The 22,656-nt window shown below is 31.2% G+C and overlaps 1 protein-coding gene across 1 annotated transcript; it reads left to right on the forward strand.

The window, feature by feature from the left end:
- Positions 1-13,782: 13,782 nt before the first annotated feature.
- Positions 13,783-15,607, forward strand: LOC137807906 (transcription factor MYB61). The gene is made up of 3 exons (XM_068608757.2): positions 13,783-14,214; positions 14,329-14,458; positions 14,563-15,607. The coding sequence occupies exons 1-3, from the start codon at positions 14,082-14,084 to the stop codon at positions 15,407-15,409; spliced, it is 1,110 nt and encodes a 369-aa protein (XP_068464858.2). The 5' UTR covers positions 13,783-14,081; the 3' UTR covers positions 15,410-15,607.
- The last annotated feature ends 7,049 nt before the right edge of the window (positions 15,608-22,656 follow it).

Here is a 22,656-nt window from a genome sequence, read left to right on the forward strand (position 1 = left end):
CTCGGGTGTCAAAGTACTGTAGATAATGGCGTACATTTTTCCTTGAAATACGTGTTATTTATATTACTTTAATGGGCTTTCATTAGTGGGTCAGATTAGGAAGTTGGTTCATGTTTAGGGTTGCACTAATCAACCATTAACTGTGGATTAACCATGCTGACTTAGTCAACCCTTAGCTCATTGTCAAAGGTCGGTCGGTCACATTGCATCATGTGACCTTCTCACCATGGTTAGATGATTAGTTAGTCTAAGTACTGACCGACTCACTAAATCGTCTGATCGTACCGGTACATCACTAATTTTATAAAATTAAGTTAAATTTAAAATTAATTAGATGAAGTAGTTGATAAGACGCGAGCATGCAGTAGACGAAAGGCACGTTTGTTATGCTGAAAATTGATTTTATTTTTACATATTTGAGCAAAGTAATGAATGAACATAAAAGTTGATGATGGATATGGCCTACAGAGTGTCGCATCGTTGAGTAGGACAAGGTAGATGGTGTTAAATCACATACATGTCTGAGGGATTTGATTGTCAAAAATGAAGGCTGGAAATTGCTGATAGATACATTGAAATGTACTGCGTTGTCATTTTCTCAGTTATAAACACTAAATCAACTAAATAGTACAGCTACACGTAAACCAAATTAATTTGTAATAGTCAACTTTCCCAAGAGAAAGAATACCCCATTCTGAATGTACTTGTCCTTGTTTCTTTTGCTTACTTTTGAAAAGAATCAATGGAAAATGGGATTGCCTCTTCTCCTTACTGTCTACTTTTGTTCACACTGAAAGACGATGCATGAAAGTCCATGCCAAGATCCAGGACTTATTTGTCACCACATGCAAAAGTAACCCCAACAAAAGAATGGGTTAGAATACACGTTGCAAATTTTCAAAAATTCAACCAAACAAACTAGATCTTCTTAGAATCCTATTATTTTCTTACACTATAAAATAATCCCATCTTTGTATAATTAACTCGGTTTATTTATTTAGCTGAAACAGAGAGGGGTTGATGTTAAAATCACCAATTAATCCTTCTATTTATTATCAATTATATACGATTGAAGTACTTTAATTACCTAAACCAACTCGTGAGGAAAGGTGTAAATCACTAATCAATATCTTAATTTGGATTTAATACACAAGTTGATTTTTGTTCCCTAGTTTGGAGCAGTGGACACGCATTTAATATACCCTAATTAAAGATCTCGTGTTTATATCCCCTTGGAATGTGATGGATAGTATTCGTATTTAAAATGAAAGTGCACTTGCTCCAATCTTGGGTTACCGAAATTACCATCAATTAAATAATCATGAATGTGGGAGAGAAAGATGTGGATGAAAAGGAAATGTTTTTAAGCATGTTGATGCCTCCTTCATTATGCCTCTATTCAATAGTCTTACCCAAACCTAACCCTTTTCTGATTTTTATAAACACACAAATTTTGATATCATTTAATATTTTTTTCCTGCAGAAATAACTATTTTACAATAAAGTCATGAAAATTTTCTTGATACATTTTACAAAATAATGTTGTCCCTTATGAATGTGATTGGGAATTTTGATATTCAAGTTTTGAATGAAAAATACATAAACAATGAAGATATATAGGGTTTCTAAGAGACTTTTTTAGGACAAGCTTTTTTATGGTGACTCATTAAGAAACGTAAATATAGCTCTCCTAAAAAAATTTGGGAACATTGTTTTAAAAAAAATACTTCTATTTTCTTGAGTAAGTATTATTATTATTTTTTTCTATTGCTGATAAAAAAAAGTATTATTTTTTTCCTTTCTGCATCCTCATTGATGGATTAGACTTTCTTTTTGATAAAAAAAGTATCACAAAAATAAAGTAATCCCTCACATTAACATACTTAATTCTATTTATGTCAATTATAAATTTAATTTTAATCATTGAGACAAAATATAAAATAAGGAAGTTAATCTCATTTCTATTTCAATAAAAAAAACTTCTCATATTTACTACGCATAATTATTTATAAAGTTTACAAACCTTAACACATGAGATATTATGTATTTAGTAACTCTCATATCAAACAAGAAATGGAATAGAACTTTTAGGAAAAATATTTTTTTACACCCCACACAGTAAAAACATATACTTGAGACCACATTATAATAATATTATAAATTAAAATGTTATTTTATTAGTTTGTGAAGTGGATGTTTTTTACTATTTGTAGTGTCACAATATCACCATCCGAACTTTTATCACTCCAAAGGAAGAGTGTCCCCACAACAATGGAATAGTTGAGGTTTCTCTTTATTTGTCATGGTAGACTCAAATATGAAAGGGTGACCTTGTTAGAAAAAATTGTGATCCAAATGTAATTCCATTATCTAGCATGTTCAATCGTTCTCTGAGTTTTTTTTCTTACAATATATAAGAGTTGTTATAAAAAATAACATTACATAAAAGATTATTTTTACATTACAAGAAAATCAATAAATAAAAATCAATTTTAAAGATAAAAATTAATTAGTTGTTATATTGACCAAATTAGATACTATTTTAGAGTTTTAAAAAATTATCGATATCTAAATTAGTTTCTATTAATAATAAATAATTTCTAAATTAATATCTAATTAGCTACCAAGGTTTTAGCAACCAACTTTAGAATCTAAATAATTAGTGGTTGCATAAGTGGTAGCTAATTAAATATTGTGTTGTTCGAAAAGGTCAATTAAAATACTGACATAATTTAATAATATTATGTTTGAAGTTGAAAAAGACACCGAGCAACATGAAGTATAAACATTTTCTATAAAATTGCCTGATTTTAGGATTTAAAGAAACAAATATTTATTAAAATATCTCTCCATTAAAAAGAAAAACGGTAGTAGGGAGGACTACAAAAAGGAAAGGGACTTAGAGAAAGGGGACAAACGTTTTTGGGTTAGTGGGGGCATGGACGAGTATCGACGACACAAAATTCATTTTAATGCTCTCATCGACTTGGTCGTCGTAGGGTGTGAAGAATATTATTTCAAACGTTCGACCTAGAGTTTGGCGAGAACAAATATCAATTTATAAACTATTTATTAATAATAGAAATTACTTTAGATACCAATAATTTTTTTAAGTCTCTAAACTTAGTTTTTATTTAATGATTTTCTAATAGTGTTAAGTGTTTTTATAGAAATTAGATTCGTGGATAATTTAAGGACATGAAGGACATTTTTTAAGTATTATGAGCTTATTTGGATCCCTATTTATCTTGTTGGATTATACAGGTTCTATTTGTTGTGGAAAAATTTTATTTGCTAGAAGGAGAATGTATGGACAACTATTTAGGGAATGGTGTCTAATGGATAGTAACTCTAAAGTCTAATATCTAATAATAGGTAAAATGTGTATTTGAAACTGATCCTGCCTGTTGACCGGAACGCTGGAAACTGCCTCGTCAAAGGATCGACGTGCGCACCGCTTCTCACCTCCGTTCCTCTTCGGGATCTACCTCAAGAACCTGCAAAGAAACAGCACGGCGCCGCTGCGGCCGATCGCACTCCAACGCTCAAGTCAGTGACGGTATCACCAAATACTAAGAGAACAAGAACCGTGCAAATCCTCTCTCACAGTTAGCTCTATCACTTGCAAGCGTAAAGTGTATGAACTGAACGTGCGTACCTCAGAAAGTTTGTTAAGAACTCTTATATACCTGGTGGCTTTCTCTCTCCTGGCAGTTACAGACTCGGACACGTGGCTCGCATCCAACTGTACACGTGCCATCATCTGGAGGCTCCTTGACTTGGCGCTGCTTCTACTCTCATTTTGGCTAAGTTACTTATGCATGGTACTGCCCAGTGCATGGCTAACTTAGGAGTGCGATCTCTACTGGAACTGGCGAGTTAGGGGCCTTCATACACCTTCCCTGTGGTCTCGCCGGCCGCCTTCATAATTTGCTTCTCCTTCATCTTCGGCGATGTGCTTTCTTTGGCGATCTCCAATAACTAGGTCGCCTGAATCTACATCGGGCGACTTCATCTTCAACCTGGCGATCGCCTATTCTGGTAAGCTGGAAGTCGGAACACGCCAGCTTAACAACTGGCGACTACACGTGCCCCCCGACTTCCTTCCCTTCTGCCAACCTGGCGCCTTGTCAACACGCCTACACTGTAGCAGGATGCCACGTCATCACACCCGACCACCAGGGCGGTACAGAAACATTAAATCCAAGAGAACATGGAAACTTGCCACAATATATTAATGAACAATATTTAGGGGTTTCTTCAATTTACAAAGGAAGTATCTTACAATTTTGTTATCTCTTCATGATTCAACTGGACAAATTCCTATTTCTTGTCCGTTAATTATGTATACTTGTCCTCTTTTCTTAGAGATATTCCTTTCACCCAAAGTTCTTCTTTATGGCCTTATTCTTGACTTGGAGGTTTTTTCACGTAATTTTTCCCAACAACGGTGTCAAAATGATAAGGATACTCTTCTTCAATGCAAATATTGTAAATGTGACCGTTGATCCTTATTCCTCTAGAGATCCTAGCAAAGTGTAGCTTGCGTAATCGAACTTGGATTCGAGCAAACTCAAGGTTATCCAGGATACATTTGCCTCATCAATGGCTACCAAGGATGCCTCTTTACCAATCACTTTTGAAAAGCAATCTTTATTCTACAGAGAGAAAGGCAACCCATAACACCTAAACCAAACAACTCTCTTGACTGCTACGTAGCCATCCATCCAGGGTTCAATGACCTCCATAACACTATCGAACCACTCCCTGTTCTCCTTAATGATCTCATCCATCCGCTCACCATCTCTAGGTGTTAAAAACATTAAATTTCCTCCCATGTACCTCACTTTAATCATATCCAACCCCCTTAATACGTTCTTCACACAACTTATTAAAGGTGACCCCTGCTAGCAAGTGGCCAACCATACTATTGACCATCCAAGGAAGTATTTGCTGCATGGTTACAACAGAGGGACCTTTCCAACTGACCTGAGGAGAGTTTTTTACTGCTTCTGCATAAGATGCCTTCCCCACCTCTTGCTTCCCATTGGCTACTCTCCAAACTTCCTTCTCCTTCTCTTTCTTTTCCCTCCAAACCTCCTTATTGACGTGGTACTTCCTGGGTCCATCATCAACCTGTTTCCCTACATCTCTCGGTTGATGAACCGCATTTGGTTTTTCAAGTCTCACGCGTCCTTCCATATGAATCCGGACAAACTTCTCAGCTCTTGTACTTCTCACCGGTTGAGCAATCTCAACTCTTCTATATTTGGGAATGTTAACGTGAAGTTTCATATTACCAAGGTGTATTTGATCCAAATCTTTTTCTAACCTCCGAATGTTGCCCACCTCATAAAACCTTACAAACCCAAATCTTCTTCCCCACCTATTGAGCCTTCTGGAAATGAAAACTTCCTTCACCCTAGTCCATCTTTGGAAATTCTTTATCATGTCATATTCCCCATAGTTAACCGAAAAGTTTGAGAAGAAAAAGGTAGTGAAGTTACGGGGTGATTGTTGCGGCCTACGGGCATCACCAGAGACATCATATATCTTCATCATGTAGTTTGGTGGTTGTAATGATGAGTGTTTAGTTATTCCCATAATATGATTTTGTGTGACTCAGTTTGTTACACTAAGTACACCGTACTCATTTTTTTTCTGTACTAGGAAATTCATCTTTCCTCTTATTAGCAGCCATGGTTCTTCTCCTTCAACCACGTACGATTGATGAAATCTCATTATTTGGGCTCTCTAACATCAATTATCTATTGATTTCGTTACTTTCAACAACAAATTCATTAACTCCTTGGACATTTTCCTCTTTCAAGATTTGGATTTCGACATGGTCATATTCATAATTTAGACCAATAAAAAAATCATAGGTCATATCTTGTTGCATACTTCTTAAGAATTTTTTAGTCTTTTGAACACTTAGCTTTTATAATTGTTGGGAAAATTAGAACTAATTCTCTCCCTTTGGTGTAAATACAAAATGGGCACTTGCGGAAACAATAAACAAATAATAAAAAATAGAGCAAAAGAGAAAATGACATCAAGAATTTTTAATGTGGGAAAACTTCTTTAACTTGAGAAGTAAAACTCATAGTACCTAGTCCAGAAAATGTCTCCACTATGAAAGTAGGATTACAACATTGGTATCTCACACTGTGAGGATAACACCCAATCTCACCTAACAAGGATGAAATATAATGTCTCTCTAGCATCTCAATAGGATTTCTAATCTCACACCATGTTGGATATCTATTCTCTCATTTCTCTCTATGTTGCTCTTCTTCCTTGCTTGCCTTTCTCTTCCTCACAAGTTCCCTTTATATAGAGAAGGAAAGGAAGACTTATCACATAAAGAGATAGTGGATAATTAACACTTATCACATTTTCAAGAGAGAGTTACAATTCCAGGACTTTTGGAATGGGCATCATTGAATATATTCAATGGATTAGTTATCAAGATTCATTGGATATGATCTCCCATTAAATTAAAGAGGGATTCCCAACAACTATCCCCCTTCTCGACTTAATTGAGGGGTATCAATAATTCAGCCCCCTACAACAGTCTGTTACCTTATTAACAGAAATTGCCTTGGTCAACATCTCGAACCAATTCTCATAAGTAATGACTCCTTCCATCTTGTATCAAAACCAAGCTCTGATACCACTGTTGGCAAAATCAAAATTAATTCTTCCTCTTTAATGTAAATACAAAATGGGCACTTGCATAAGCAATAAAAAAATAATAGAAAATAAAGCAAATAGAATAATGACACCAAGAATTTTTAACAACAATAGTCTCGTAATGATCCATTTCCATCCATAAGTACTTTAGTTAATTGACATATTCTTTAATTGATTTCTTTCCTTTTTCGACAACATGATTTTCACTTTTACATCACAAATTGACCAAAACCCCTTATAATATATGTTTGTTCTATAGCTTCTCAAATCCCCTTCATAGATGTAAGGAACATTAAATAAACTAATTTTTAGAGTCATAACCACACCATGATCCATGAGGATCATGCAACAATGAAGATTGTGACTTGTTAGATTTTGGGTTAGATTTTCTACAACAATAGATGTTGCATCTTAAGGCTGGGTCATGCTGGGTCATACGGTTAGAAACTCTCAAGAATTCTAATATAATTTCTAATTTAAATAATACATCATATTTATATATAGACAATTTTATATTAAAATAAAACTTGAAATGAGAATATAAAGTCTATGATTTATGAAAATGATAATTCATATAAAACTCCAATCAATTAAGTAATCAATTGTAATTGGTATGATTTTGAATATATTTTTTTAATTTATTAAAATCTCAATTGAATGTTACCAAATTTTATTGTTCTCTTAAAAAAAATCCAAATACTTTTAATCCAAATCCAAATAATTTTTTTAAAAATGTTTAAAATATTTTTATCTGAATACTGCAATAGTTTTTTTTATACATCTCTCGTAATAATTTTAACACTACAAGATATAGGAAAAAAATCTTATTTTTTAAACTAAAAATACTGTAAACTAAAAACAAGTTTTTAAAAATGAACAATTGACTATAATTTAAATTTACAACTAGGATTGATCTCAAATACTTCCTATTAATTATTCTATTGATATTTTTAGACTATGATTTAATTTGCTTAAAAGCGACGGTTTATCCTAAAGCTGAAGGAGTTATTTACGTAACACAGGCGTCAATTATTATTATTTTTATTATTACATTTGTTTGTTTATTTGTATACCGTTGCCTTTACTCCTCACATTCGCTAATTCTAACTGTCAGTCATAGTGACGTCTTCGAAACAACCCCAAATCCAATCATTGAAATCCACCTGAGATACATTTCATTCAAGCATTCACTGTTTTGCTGGAAAATCTAAAGGAAACGAAAAAAAAAATAAAAAATAAAAAACTAATTAATTAATGAACTCGTCTTTTTTTGTTCTACAACAAAATAAGAGAAAATTGAAAATTAATCATGTAATGAGTATTGACTTATTTGATGAAAGCGGAAGAGATAAGAAGGTTTTCCATTTTTTGTTAAAAACGAAACACTACCTACTCCCTCTCGGTGGAGAACATATGGAACAAATTTCACTGTATTAATTTTCTTTTTCACTGCTCAAAAGCACTCCCTCTCAACATTAGAGGACAGCAAAACACAACTCTTTAATTTTACTCAAATTATGTCGGACAAGAATAATAAAGTACGCAATGTATAATTTTTTAAAATTTGATAAGTCATGCTTGCAAAAAATATTTTATAATAAATAAGTCGTACTTCCAAGTTTGATTTCAATTTGAAGATGAACTTTTTACCGCATACAAAGCGAAGTTATGGATTGATCCACAATTTGTATTATTTTTTAATTTGTATTAAAGTCATGTTTGGAAGCACATTTTTAGACTTTTTTTAATTATAATTTTTTTTAAAGTCTTTCTTAGATTTAGGTCTTTTAAAGTGTTTTCAAGTTTTGAGGAGGGGATTTGAAATTTATTTTGTGCTTAAGTTTTTATTTACATTTCATGATTTATGTTTAATTAAGTTTGAAGTGTATCTTAAATAAATATTTTTAATTGAGTTCATATAAAAAAATCATTCTTTTTCATATTATAATTTTTTTTAAGTATCCCGCCGTGTCATTTTTGTGTCTTCTCGTCTCTAACTCACCGATCAACTCACACATTTTCTCTTCAAACGTCTTTGTACATCAAACATGTGATTAATCACATATTTAATATTATGAAGATGTATAAAATTGAACATTTAGGTAATTACTGTGATTATTTCCAAATCCTTCTTGAAGAATTTGTTGATGTGTTTAGTTAAGTAGATTTTGAGTGGTCAATTTGCACTTAGTTATGATTCAAGTTCGTATGATTTGAAATCTCTTTTGAAAATTTTATTTTTTAAATTTGTGTTAATTTTAGTTAGTTGTTTCGTGTTTTAAATCGGTTGAAAAAGTTTTTGTTCAAGTATAGTGACTAGAACAAGTTTTTCAACCAGTATAATTTTTTATGTGTGAATCTCTCTCTTCCTTATTCAGATCAATTATTTTAAATTTTGTATTATGTGTTCTGCTAAATAATTAATTGATTTAATTCATAGTCTTTATAAAAATATTATGAAAACAATTCAATCCCTCTTTTCACCCTTAAATTCTAACAATCACAATGTCTTAACCATTATTCAATCTAGTGATAAAAATGTTTGTTTTGAATTTTAGTATTATAAAAATATGATATTTATTTATTTAATATTGTTATATATTGTTTAAATATATTAAAATTAGTTCAAAACCATTAAGTGTATATTTGGATACACTTATTATATGTATATTTCAAGATCCTACACTGAAACGCATATATGCCCACTGTGAATTAGTCACATAAATGATCTAAAACATGAAAAATAGGAAAGTGAAAACCAATTTAACAAAATTAAATAAAAAAAAGGTTTTTAAAAAAATTAAAATAATAAAATGTTTAATAGGGTTTATTAAAAAGGAATTTAAAAAGTTATGGTAACGTCCACTCACTGATAAACCTCTTTTAAAATTAAAAATTGTTTAGTGTTAATAAGTTACAGTTTTATTATTTATCTTCACATGTATAAGAAATGTAAATTTCAAGTCTCGTACTACACGCCAAATATGTTCAAATATAGTTAAATATATAAGGGGAAAAAAGTAGCAATTTTCCACGGGTTCACATTCTTCAATTTGTTTCAAATCTTTGGAAAGTGACTTAATTATTAATATAGCATATTGGTCAATGGGTTCGCGATTCCATGTACTTGTGATGGAAAATACATAACAACTTCCTTTTAATTAAAAATCAGTGAGCTTTAGATAACAACTATTACTTCCTTTGTTTTTTTTATAATTATTGTTTTTTAATAAAAAAAATCGTTTTATCAGTTGTTTTTTTAAATTTAAAAAATGATATATATTTTTTCAATTATATATTTATTTATAGTTTTTATTATGTATTAAAAAATAGAATATATAACTTATTTAAAATCACATTAAAAATAGAAAAAAAATATTTTTTAAATCAATTATTATATGGTAAAGAAATAGAACATTTATTCACACTAACTATATGATGTTTACGTGAAACTCATTAACGTAAGTATGATTAAATAAGCATAGTATATAATTTAATATGATATTTTATGAGACCTCTCTTGCTATTGCTTGAGTATCGGTGTTGTCTTGCTATGAGTTGAATCCTATTGGATGATTGGATTGTAATAACTATAACTTAACCATCCCATTGATTATAGCACTCTCTATTTATAATTGAAAAGTATATTTAAACCGACTACACCGATTCAAATATTTCACTTCAATTTTAACCAAGTCATTGCTATTTATATATTTTAACAAATTCCTTAAAAGAGAGCAGTTTATACTATATAGTTTTGTAATTTCATTCAATAGACTATTCCAAACAACTAAATCAATTGAATATAAACAATTATAATTAATTTTATTTTTTACCGACAAAAAAAATTAAATATAAACAAGATGAGTCACCAATTCATTGTTTTGTCAAATTTTAACCTCACTATACTTTTAATCAATTCCTATTCTACGATATTTTATACTGAAGCTAAACTTTATTTTATAAAACTAAATTAAATTTAAAATTATTTTTTAATATATGAGTCGAGTATTTTTCTCTCTCTTTCATTTAGGTTTTCATATAGGTTGATATTTGCAAATTTTACATATGAAAATAAGGTTGGTGGTAACTTTTGTTATTGTGTTGTATTTTCATGATGAACAAGTTATTCATTTTATATCATTATATAAAGTGGGAGAATTGTAAAATATTTAAAAATCAATAAGTTATTTATATACCTTAGACTATAAAGTTATCTTTTTTTTTATCAGCAATAAAAAATTAATAATTGTGAATTATTTTAGAGGTGATCAAATCCTTATACAAAGTTTCCCTTTGTTCTCATCCTACTAAGAAAAATCTACCAAAGTGACAAAGCCACGACCCAAACACAAAACACATAAAAGATATCAAGAGACCAACTCCATACAAACCAAAGGGTTCAAACACCAATTAGAGTAAGAAAAAAAAAACTGGATTTTGAATAAAACTAAGATTTTAAAATTATCTTGATCAGTCCATTTATGATATTTTCAATACCTTTGAATAAATTGAAACGTGAGAAAGTAAGAAGATAAGCAAATTATTCATACCTCTTGACGACCATTAAGTGTTGAGAGAAAATAAAACCTTGGTGTAAATAACTTAAATTTTATTGTTTGCATGAACTTTTCCCTACACATGCAGAATGCACCAAAATAAACATGGGATCCACTGGGTTTAAAGAAAAAGAAAAGATATAGAAGAAAAATAAAAGGTGTGCATTAAGATTTTGAACATGGGAGAAAAAGGGTTGTATGCATATATCTATAGACTCACACACACTATCTCAATATGCTAATATCTTGTCATTGTGTTGTTATTCTTTCAATTTCCAAGTCCTTATGAATGTGTTGAAGTTAGAGTTATATTCTCTTTTTCAAAGAAAGGGACTGCAAAAATTAGGAAATGTGGATGGAATTGTTCAGTACACACATGAAATGCTTACACATTAAATCACATCAATAAAGGTTAAAATGTGAACAATTTTGAGTTTATCTTCTATCGATATAGGTTTTATCTAACAAATATTAAACTTAGTATAATTAACTATTGCGAGCTTTTACTAATAATATGACATGGTAATAATATGAACAAACAGTTAATTAATACTTCGTTTGTTTTAAAATTAGAATAAAGAAAAACTACTAAAGGTTGAAATAGAGAAAGAAAAAGAAAACAAACAAAATGAAATATAAAAACCTAATAAACATAAAAAAAAAGTTTACACATTAAACTTTTCATTGAAAATGACGAGATTTGAAAATAAAATTATACACGATCAATTATATAATCTTTTTATATAATTGATTATTTAGTATTATATATATATATATAAATCACAAAGACATAATAGTTCATTTTTTAATCTAATGTGTTAATTTATTAATATCTACGTTTTCTATTATGATAAAATAAATAACTAAAATAATATTATTAAACTACTTATTTTAAATATTTTATTTACATGAAAATTGGTTATTGGTTAGAAACCGGTCACGTCTTAGAATTAGTGTATTGATAAAACACCGCTCAAATATTTTAAGAATATAAATTACATTAAAAGAAAATTTAAATTTACAATATTATTAATTAAAACCAACTTTTTTTATTAATTTTAATAAATTAGTTATTTGTTTCTTATGAGAAAAGTTAGAGGAAGTATATACGAATAGATTAATATATTTGTGCCTAAGCATTATAATATTTATATTAGTATTTAAACTTTTGTCAAAGAAAAGTTGTATTAATTAACAAAACAACATAATGTTTAACGTTATTTAATTATTAGTAAATGATAATTTTTTATATATAGCAGTTAAACGCCCAACAAGAATGAAACATGTTGACACAGGCAAGAATATTTTGTTATCATGTATGTCAATTGTGAAGGCTAATTTTGAAAGGAAAAAAAATGGTGAATTTGATGATTGCTTAGTGTTGGTTCGATGCATGGCGACAAAAATATTCTGTGAAAGATAAAGAGGCTTTATTTAAAAATTGAATGATGAACTAACTTGTATTATAAGCTAACATAATGAGTAAAACGCAGATTATACAAAAACCTTGTGCTAGCATTGTCATACATTATCTATTATTGGTTGGAGAAAGAACTTATCTGTAAATGTAATTGCCAGGATTAGCCAAACTCGGTGAGAGAGAAGTTATCATGGCAATTGCAGAAAATGGTAAAGTGGTAAGATAGAAAAGATGTTGGGGAAGAAACCATGGTTGAAATTTCATAGCTTTACTCTTTTTATTGGACTCTCAAATTATTATATCACCATTTCATTTCACTCTTTTTTTAATTTAGAGTCAATATCTCCTCCTTCGACCCCACACATCTTTCCATGAACCACTGTCGGTTGATTTTATAGTATTCTTAACGTTCACAGAACTAAAACCAGACATGCCCAACAAATATATATATATATATATATATATATATATATATATATTATATATATATATATGTGTGTGTGTGTAGAAATAAAAAACTACCACCAAAACTGATTTTGTTCTCATTATTTTTCTAAGATGGTATTGGAAAGAATATTATAATATAATAATATTAAAGCAAAAATTTAAATAATAAAGTAAACTAAATCCAAAAAAGAAAAGAAGTATCCGAGTTAAAAAGAAATGACAGGCAACAGTTATGTGCGTCTTACCATCTGTGTCCCACACTAAGCATAATTAATTCTTAATAAATTCTAATAATACTAAGACGCAACCTTCTCAAATGACAAAGGCATTGGATCACATTGTCAAAGGGTAAAACTGAAGATGAATGATGAGGTGTGAGTTCATGATTGGTCCATATTATTATTAATTAAAGCGCCAAAAGGGTCGAAATTTAACATGCAGAATGTGTACATGATTATCATTTGCTATATGAGGTTATATTTCAGAGGGAATGCAAAAGAAAACAGACTCGGTAGTTAGTGCTTAATTGGAAATTAATAAAAAACAGGAATTATATACAGTACATATTTTTTATAGAGTCATGGCCTTTAATTATTTATTTTTTAATTTTCTAGAAATAGGGATATCTTAAAAACCAATCTATTCCAATGCAAAAGCAGCACCGGATTTGCGTAAAACCCACTTGATTGCTGCACCTTCCTCAGGGTTCTATTCTCTCTCTTAACTTCAATCCTAAGTATGATTTATGATTTAGCCTCCTCTCTTTAAATGAAGACGATTAGTTTGAGTTACTCCTTTTTCCACCCCACATCATAACAATATTTCTACCTCGTGAAACATTTAAATCACACAAGCACTGGTTAATATTTCACGCTATATAGAGCCACTGATCACTTCAAAGCTTACACTCTTCCTCCAATATTAAGTAACATTGGCATTCCCTCTGTTCTCTCTCACAGATGGGTCGGCATTCCTGTTGTGTAAAGCAAAAATTGAGGAAAGGTTTATGGTCCCCTGAGGAAGATGAGAAGCTGTTCAACTACATAACCAGATTTGGAGTTGGATGCTGGAGTTCGGTTCCGAAACTAGCTGGTAACAACTTACATGTTTCATAAAATCAAACTTTTCTCCTCTACTTCTTTCTTCTCTTTCATTGGGTCAAAACAAAAACACGGGAGCGAGCTTAACTCTTTTCATGAATCGCAGGATTGCAAAGATGTGGAAAGAGTTGCAGGTTGAGATGGATAAACTATTTGAGGCCTGATTTAAAGAGAGGGATGTTCTCACAGCAGGAGGAGGATCTTATTATCAGTCTCCATGAAGTTCTTGGAAACAGGTAACATATTGAAGGATGCTCAATATGATACACGTAAAACAATTTTTTCTCGTGAAAACGTTAAGCATGGATTGGATGTGAAATTGTTTTCTATTGAATATCAGGTGGGCTCAAATAGCAGCACAGTTACCAGGGAGAACAGATAATGAGATTAAAAACTTTTGGAATTCATGTCTAAAAAAGAAGCTTCTGAAGCAAGGGATTGACCCAAATACACACAAGCCCTTAACAGAAGCTCATGTCAAGGAAGAAAAGAAAATCACAGACACAACACCTATGCAAACACCACTGTCTCACGGCCTTCCGGTTCCATTGACTTTCCCTTCATCACAGGGATCAACACTTCTAATAGATTCCAATTACTATGATGGAGGACTAACTGAAGCTTCAAGAGAAATTTTCTTGAACAAGCCAGCATTGGACCCTTTATCCTACTATGATTTTCCAATGGGTGCTGCGCAGTCTGGTTTTAACTTACCTATGACCCAGTATCAGACAAGCCTTAAAGCATCTGATCAGAGTCCTTTTGGACCCAATTCAAGCTACGGATTCCTTTCAATGCCAAGTCTAACCAATTCTGATCATGGGAACGTGTCGGTGACTGAGTTTTCAGACAACAATTCAGCTTCCAAAATCAGTTCATTGCTCATGAATGACCAGGTGAAAGAAAGTTCCAGCAATAGCTCAAACATGAGCAACATTTACACTGGAGGAGGGTGTCCTATAAGCAGCATGATGGAAAATGCAGGTTTCTCGTGGGAGGGTGACAACAAATTTGATCCTTTGTTTCAGTTCCAAGTAAATGCCACAAAATCCGAGGATTTCAAGACGAGTCCATGGGAAGAGGGGCAGCTGCAGACTCACAGTTCGATAGATTATACTAGCTTTCCATTAACAGCACTTTCAGAAGATCTAACTGGAGAAAATTTTGATGTATTTCAGCATATATGAACTGTAAATTCTTTCTTTCTTTCTTTTGATTTTTTGAACTTTTTTTTTTCGTGTTAGTAAAAATAGAATGATGTTGATAGTAAAGGAGATTTGTAGCGAAAGATTTGTGACGATCCCCCTCCCCCGCACCTATTATTCCTATTGATGTATTTGTTTTCATCACCCAAAGTTTGAATAACGATATATTCTTGATGATTATTGAGTGCTGCTAAATTTGTGTTAGTTAGTGAATAATTTTTTATTAGATGCAGTTACTTTGTTTTTAATCTGCTTTATCCCTGTAGTAGCTGTCCTCTATAGCAGCTGGTCAAAGACTAGAATACGATAAAGAGGAGAAAAACCCATACACTGCACCAAATTACGAATTCCATTTTAATTTTCCCTCATGATCCTTCCTTTTATAATATATGTATGATATTATTATATATCACACATGGGACACACGCTCGTGTGTTTCTCAAAATATACATGATGTATATAGTGGGCTTTGGTAGATATATATTAGCGCTGGCAGTGTTTGAATAAGAAGATTATCCTGTCCTATCGTATAATGAGAGGATGATGCTTTCGCTGGCATATGACAGCACCATGCATTTGGTGAATCCCTCCAAAAGGCTAAAATTGGCTCCCCAAAATCTCCATTATTGGAGAGAGAGAACTTCATATAACTGATTAAAGTCTAAAGCTAGGGTCCTCTCCTTCTCTGTAACATATACGGTTCCAAATTTAAACCACCTTTAAAATCATCTTTAATTTGCTGTCACTACTGGCAGCTTCAAGACTCAATATAGCAGTCACCGGCGTAACCACTCCATGCTCATGCTATGGCCACAACTTGCCTGTGGTGATTTTATATATACATGATATATATATGTATATATTATCTTAGCTCTTCGGGGTTCTCACAGTTTCAAGAAAATTATGCTTTTCAAGCGAGAGAGGATGTGACTGCACAGTTTATAACAGCTGAATTTAATTGCCCATCAGTTTCGTTATGTTTCTTATATATACATGTTCTCTAATTATGAAAAAGATAACCAATTAAAGCAAATGAAATGAGAGAAGAACCCACACAATGACGTACACCAACTACTCTAGTACTTGTTACAACCACATATGCATCAGGCATAACATAGGCCATTATTGAGTCATAAATCAGGAAAGATTAAAGCTGCTCTCAATTCTCACGCAAACCCTTCCAAAAAAGTCAATTGGTCCTATAGGTTTAGAAAACCATGGTGATGGTGATGATCAGATGAGTGATGATAGATGATGTTAATTGTTTGGACATAGTGCATGTAATTTTGAGCCAATATGTTGACTTAGCTAGCAAACAAAAGTGTGCAGTAACTCCGGTGAGGACCACAAATGGTCCTACCCTAGGTTGCTACTTTGCCATATACCAAATTAAGACGGTGAAAGTCACTATTACTTCAATTAGAACAGCTGTGAACTAAGGCATAACCATACCATAAAAGCAAGAGAGGGACAGTACATAACCACATCATAAATTAATTAACTTAAGTGTTTAGCCTATGCTCACGCTTCTGGTTTATCATGTATGGCTGTTTGGGCAATTGATCTAAAGGTTCAAATTATGATAGACATTGACAAAAAGATGCATGATTATGCCACAGCTAGCTTGGCATCTAAACATATTATTGCAAACAACGAAAGCTCCTGCAGCCAAGCCTCGGTAATTATCAAAGGTTCTTGTTGTGGAGGCAGTAATACGGTTCTCTTGGGTCAAAAGTAATTAAGATTCCCAGCAAAATCAGAGGCAATAACATAGCTGTGAAAAGCAGGTTCTAACTTATGATGATTAGATAAACCACCGTCAAACCTTCATTTTATACTCTCTCTCTCTTTTGTTTTGGTGAAATGAAAATATTAACATATCTAAGCCTAATAAGTATTCAAAAAATATTAGTTAAAGGGTCATTTACTAGCTAAACTTGATTACATATGTTTGACAAATATTATCAATAGTGTGTTACTATATTATATTGTACCGTTAGTTAGTAACTATTAAAAAAGAATGTAACTTAAATATCTTTAACAAATATTATCAATAGTGTGTTACTATATTATATTGTACCGTTAGTTAGTAACTATTAAAAAAAGAATGTAACTAAAAACTCGAACTATTAATCATTAACATAGAAATTCAATAAAATTATTCATAATTTTATCAAAATTGCGAAAATATATGTTTATGGTATTTAAAATCAGTTAAGAAAAATATAAATTTTAATAATTAAATAATATTAGATAAGATTCAAAGGTAACACACAATTAACTAGAGTTTATAAGATATACTTTCACTGTAAACAAGAGAACTATGAATAAGGGAACTCGACTTAAATACTCTTATTGATGAGGCTATTTAAATTTTTGATCCGGAGCAATGATATCTACCTAGGACTAAGTTTTTCTACCTCTATATGATAACACAACACGAAATCATGAAAAATCTCTCTCACCCCCTCCTTTTCTTCCTCACTTTTATCATTCACATATCCATGGTATCAGAAGATACGAATTCCTTCGTCGAAAGATAGATGAGAAGTTCCACAACCACAGTTTCAATCCCACATTCTATTCTGATTCCGAAAACGACCACGCCATTAGGTTATTGGTAAAGACCTTTAGATCCAACATTTACCAGCATTTTAGTTGTCGCTCCGTCCATAAGGTCCTCGAGGGTGGACAACTATGTGAAAATTTAAGGGGGGTAAAGCTGCTTATGAAGTTCAACTGATGTGAGATGTTTTCGTTTGGTGATAAAAACATTTGATTATGTGTTGTTTGGTGACGAATCGTTTGTAAAATTGCTAAAGTCGACAAAGTTTGCAGCAAAGATCGGCTAGATGCTGAAATCGGGAGGGTTCACAATGTTGACCGATCTTATCAGGCAACATCGATGACGATCAAACTTATCAAGTGAGATTGCAAAAGTTGACCTTAATAGACAACAAACTAATCAGGCAACATTAGTCAAGACTTACCTTATCGGACAACATGTCATTTGCTTAAAATTTAACGTCGTGCGACAAATATAAGTTATTTTTTTAACTTGGACAATCGTCGAATAATAACTTGTAAGGTAATTTAAATTAGGACAAACTGATAAATGTCTTAAACCGATTAGACACAATTCGTGTTGTAATTTATTTCAATATCTACTTATGACACTTAAAATCAATTGAGAATACAAATTTTAAAAATGAAATAATATTAAATAAAATTTAGATGATGAAGTAACATACAAATAATTAGAGTTTATAAAATTACAAAGAAAAAAACTCAACTTGGAGACTATTTAAACTTTAAAGCGCATCAAAATATTTTTTCGATAACTAATGTTCATAATAATATCCATTTTGTTCCCAGAGAAATCGCAAGTGATTGTTTTGTGTGTATTGAAAGATAAATTTTCAATTTATTTCTAATTCAATCGAAGATTGACAATGAGGTAAAGCTAAACTTAAACGATCTGGACTTAGCTTAGAATCTTTCACTGAAACAACTACAATTGAAGAATAACTATGCATCTTGAAATATAACCATATCTATATCATATTATAGATAATTTTTTAAAAGTGATACATATATTTTTAGTTAAATAGCAGTTGATATTTTATTTTCAGATATAAGTGTGGGTGCCGACGCAGTTGGTAGTTAGCTACCTGAGGAATTGGATCATCATTTGAAGTGTGATGATAAAAGTGAAAAAAAAGAAGTATAATTAATTAAGAGAATGTAGGAAAAAGTGAAGAGAAATATTAAAGATATGGTTGAAGTGAAATACTAAGTAATGTGGTAGCCTTTTGGGGTCAACTAAGGGTGCATCCGACAAGTGATATCGAAATGCTTTTGGTGAATAATGACTTTTGAACTTAGCAAATTCTGAACTATCTATGATATAGGGACACCGACAAGATGTTGTCTCGTGCATAAAAGGAAAATAAATACTCACAACTTGTTATGATGTTAGTCAAATATATATACATACATTTATAAACTTTTAAACCTTTTCAATCGCAAATTATTTTTTCACATCCTCTAACCTTATAAACACTAAAAACCTTACCACATAACTTTTTTTTTATCAATAAAAAAATAAAAATCACTTCAAGAATAATCAAATCTTTATACAGAACAAACTCACACCTAAACCTATAAAATTGATCAACATATAAACCCTTACTACATAACATTACATTTGTTGACTGTGAAATATTTATCTCATGCAAGTTAAGCACAACTTTGGAATTTTTTTAAAAAAAAGGATAATTTTTCTTTTAATTCAAGAAAATGGTAGGATTCAAAGAAAAATACATAAATAGGTAAGTTTTGAAACATTACTATGCTTTTTAATTATTTGAATTAAATTTATTTGTTCTATCGGTAATTTCTTGAAAATGAAATTGTATTTCCTTATAAAAAAATTTAAGTGTACATTTGTTTTTTCGGTTTTTAAAATTAAATTTATTTTAAAATTAACCTATTTTAATTAATCATTAATTTATCTAATATTTAGTAAAAAATATTAACGTATCAGTCGGTGAGTGATACTAAGTGCTAAACTTTATTGTTAATGTCTTATGTGATAAGTAATTGACACTATTAATATTAATAATTAAGTCATATATTAACTTAAGGTCAAAATTAATTAATTTAAGAAACAAAAAGACAAAATGTACAACTAAATTTTTTAAGGACTGAATTGTATATTTATAAAACTACAAGAATCGAAAGTGATTTAAATTTATTTAAAAAATAATTAAAAAATTTAATTAGATACGCAACCTTCCCTTTTTACTTTTATGAAATTTTTGTATTTTATTTTATAAAGTTGTATTTAAATGTTCAAGTTTCCTAAGAAATAAATTAAAATCTTAAACCGGCACATATTGAAATAAAATAATAATTAAAATTGTAAAAGTCGTATTTAAAATCCAGCTTTTCTATATAAACAAACTTTTAAGAAAATATATATAAAAAACGGCTTCTTTCTTTGAAACTAAGGTTTTTGGAACACAACTTATGCATTTATATAGTTTTTTTAATATGGTTATTTTGGTAAGTATTTAAAAAACTGCCCCATTCAGGTGGTGAAGCACGCAGTTTTTATTAAGTCTTAAAATTTGGATTGGTGGAGAATTATTGTGAAAAAATTGTTTGATCCTTAGCTATGAGTAGTGAAATTATTTGTAGTTTAACTGTCTTTAGTAGTAAGGTAAGAGTTTTATTGAGAATTATAATGTGATTTGCTTTTGTGGGGTGAGGGTTCCACACTTACGTGAGTAAAATATAAAAAAAGCTAGCACAATTTACACGTTGAGGTTGAAATGATAGCTAACAATTGATTTGTGTTTGCAATTGGTAATGGAACCGAAGTAAAGAAGTGGAGAAATGGAATGAAAATGAAGTTAGGTAGAAGGCAATGATGCAAGGTGTTTGGGCTTTAAAATCGAATGCATAAGTGAGACGTTGAACTTAACCTGAGAGCTTACGCTTCTAGAGGAAATGGATGGAGCATGGTATTGGGAATCATGAATTTGAGCCCCAAAGACCTTGCGATGATAAAAGAAGCCAACCCTTTTGAATCATTGCAAATATCTAATAACGATTATGTTTGACATTTTGGGATTCTTTAACCTGGTAAAAATTGCTATAGTACTTTTCTTTTACCAAATGAATTCAGCTTTATGGGTTGAAAGTGATTGTGAGCTTAACACCGCAAAGGAAACAGGATGCTTTTTTCTATTTCTTTTTTATTTTGGGCTAAGGAGAAAGTGAACAAACTTAAAAGTACATAAAGCATTCCTTAAATTGAACGCCTTAATAATAGCTACTCATCAAATGTAAGCTGCCAGTTGACATCCATGGCAATGTGTTTTTCACTGATTGCGCTTTCCTCACTCAAACCACGAAACTTCTTATTGCGTATTCATGGACTGTCTTCTATTGCATATACGACTACTCACTGTGACTTTCTATTTTCATCATACTTCCAATCAATTACTTGGTTTAACAAACCAAATTGCAAGCTCAATTAATTCCCTTCTTGGTCAAGTTACTCTCAACACAAGTCACCAGGAATAGGCCAGAGAGAAAAAAGGTTTACAGATAGTTTGCAATAAATTACATTGCAGGTACAAACACTCAATGACATGGTTTCCCCTGGGTTTTAGTTAAGGAAGAAGGTGATAATTTGTGTAAAGTGCAATCCCAGAGTATTGGCAATGGACAAAACATACAGCATGGCAGTTTACAAACCTTTAGTTCTTAATGAGTTACTCAGCCCTACACCATCATTAGTAAATAAGTGACAGCAGAAACGCTTCATTAGATAAAGCAAGAATGATTCCCTAATGAAAGTTCTGAGTGGATTAAAAAAATATGTCTTCAACTTTTGATGTAATATACTTGTTTATTTACAGACAAAGGCCAGTTCGATTATCTGTCAAATGGAAATTGAATTTGGGTGATCATTCTCTCTGTGGAGGACCATTCAAAGAAGTGTACTTTGTGTGCAATTAAATATACAATGATGTGTAATCTGAATTTCAGAGTATTACATACGTAATCGATCAACTAGAATTTTTTTTGTCACGTGCTTAAATGGTCTGTGCAAATTGCAATCAGTTAAAGCCGAGAAACGTAATTGCATGTTGTTTTCTGAAAACCAGTGACGGGGCTTGTACAACAACAAACTAATATTTAGCATACTGAACCAAATGGGAATTTAGGGTCTCCCCTGCTCCAATCATCTCATCTGAAGTCTTCAATCTGATTACTATGTTACAACCAACAACAAAATCAGGGTCATGGGATGGCATTAAATAACAATTAACAGATTAGGTCTAACGAAGTTATCACAGTAATTCCATGAAAGATAGTATCTTCAGCCTTATCACAAGTATCTTCTGGATAGAAATACCTCAACTTACACCAGAAAACAGAAATGCATTCGGCCATGTTCAAGACCAAGTCACCTACTAGTCCATTTTACTGTTTACAACTTGGTCAAAGACTGTTACTTAATTCTTTTTCGGTATATCTGATGCATTCAAAAAACAAAATGAAAATGATTCAGAATAATTTAGCAAAAATTGACGCCGAGTGAAAGAATTAAATACACAGTAAAACTACACGTTCATGACTTTTAAACAACATATTTGTAAAAATGTCTACATCAGATTGCCTCCCGAAAGGTAGCTGCAATGTTTGGAGACATT

This window comes from Phaseolus vulgaris, chromosome 3, assembly GCF_051622355.1.
Source record: "Phaseolus vulgaris cultivar YP4 chromosome 3, ASM5162235v1, whole genome shotgun sequence".
Classification (NCBI taxonomy): Eukaryota; Viridiplantae; Streptophyta; class Magnoliopsida; order Fabales; family Fabaceae; genus Phaseolus; species Phaseolus vulgaris.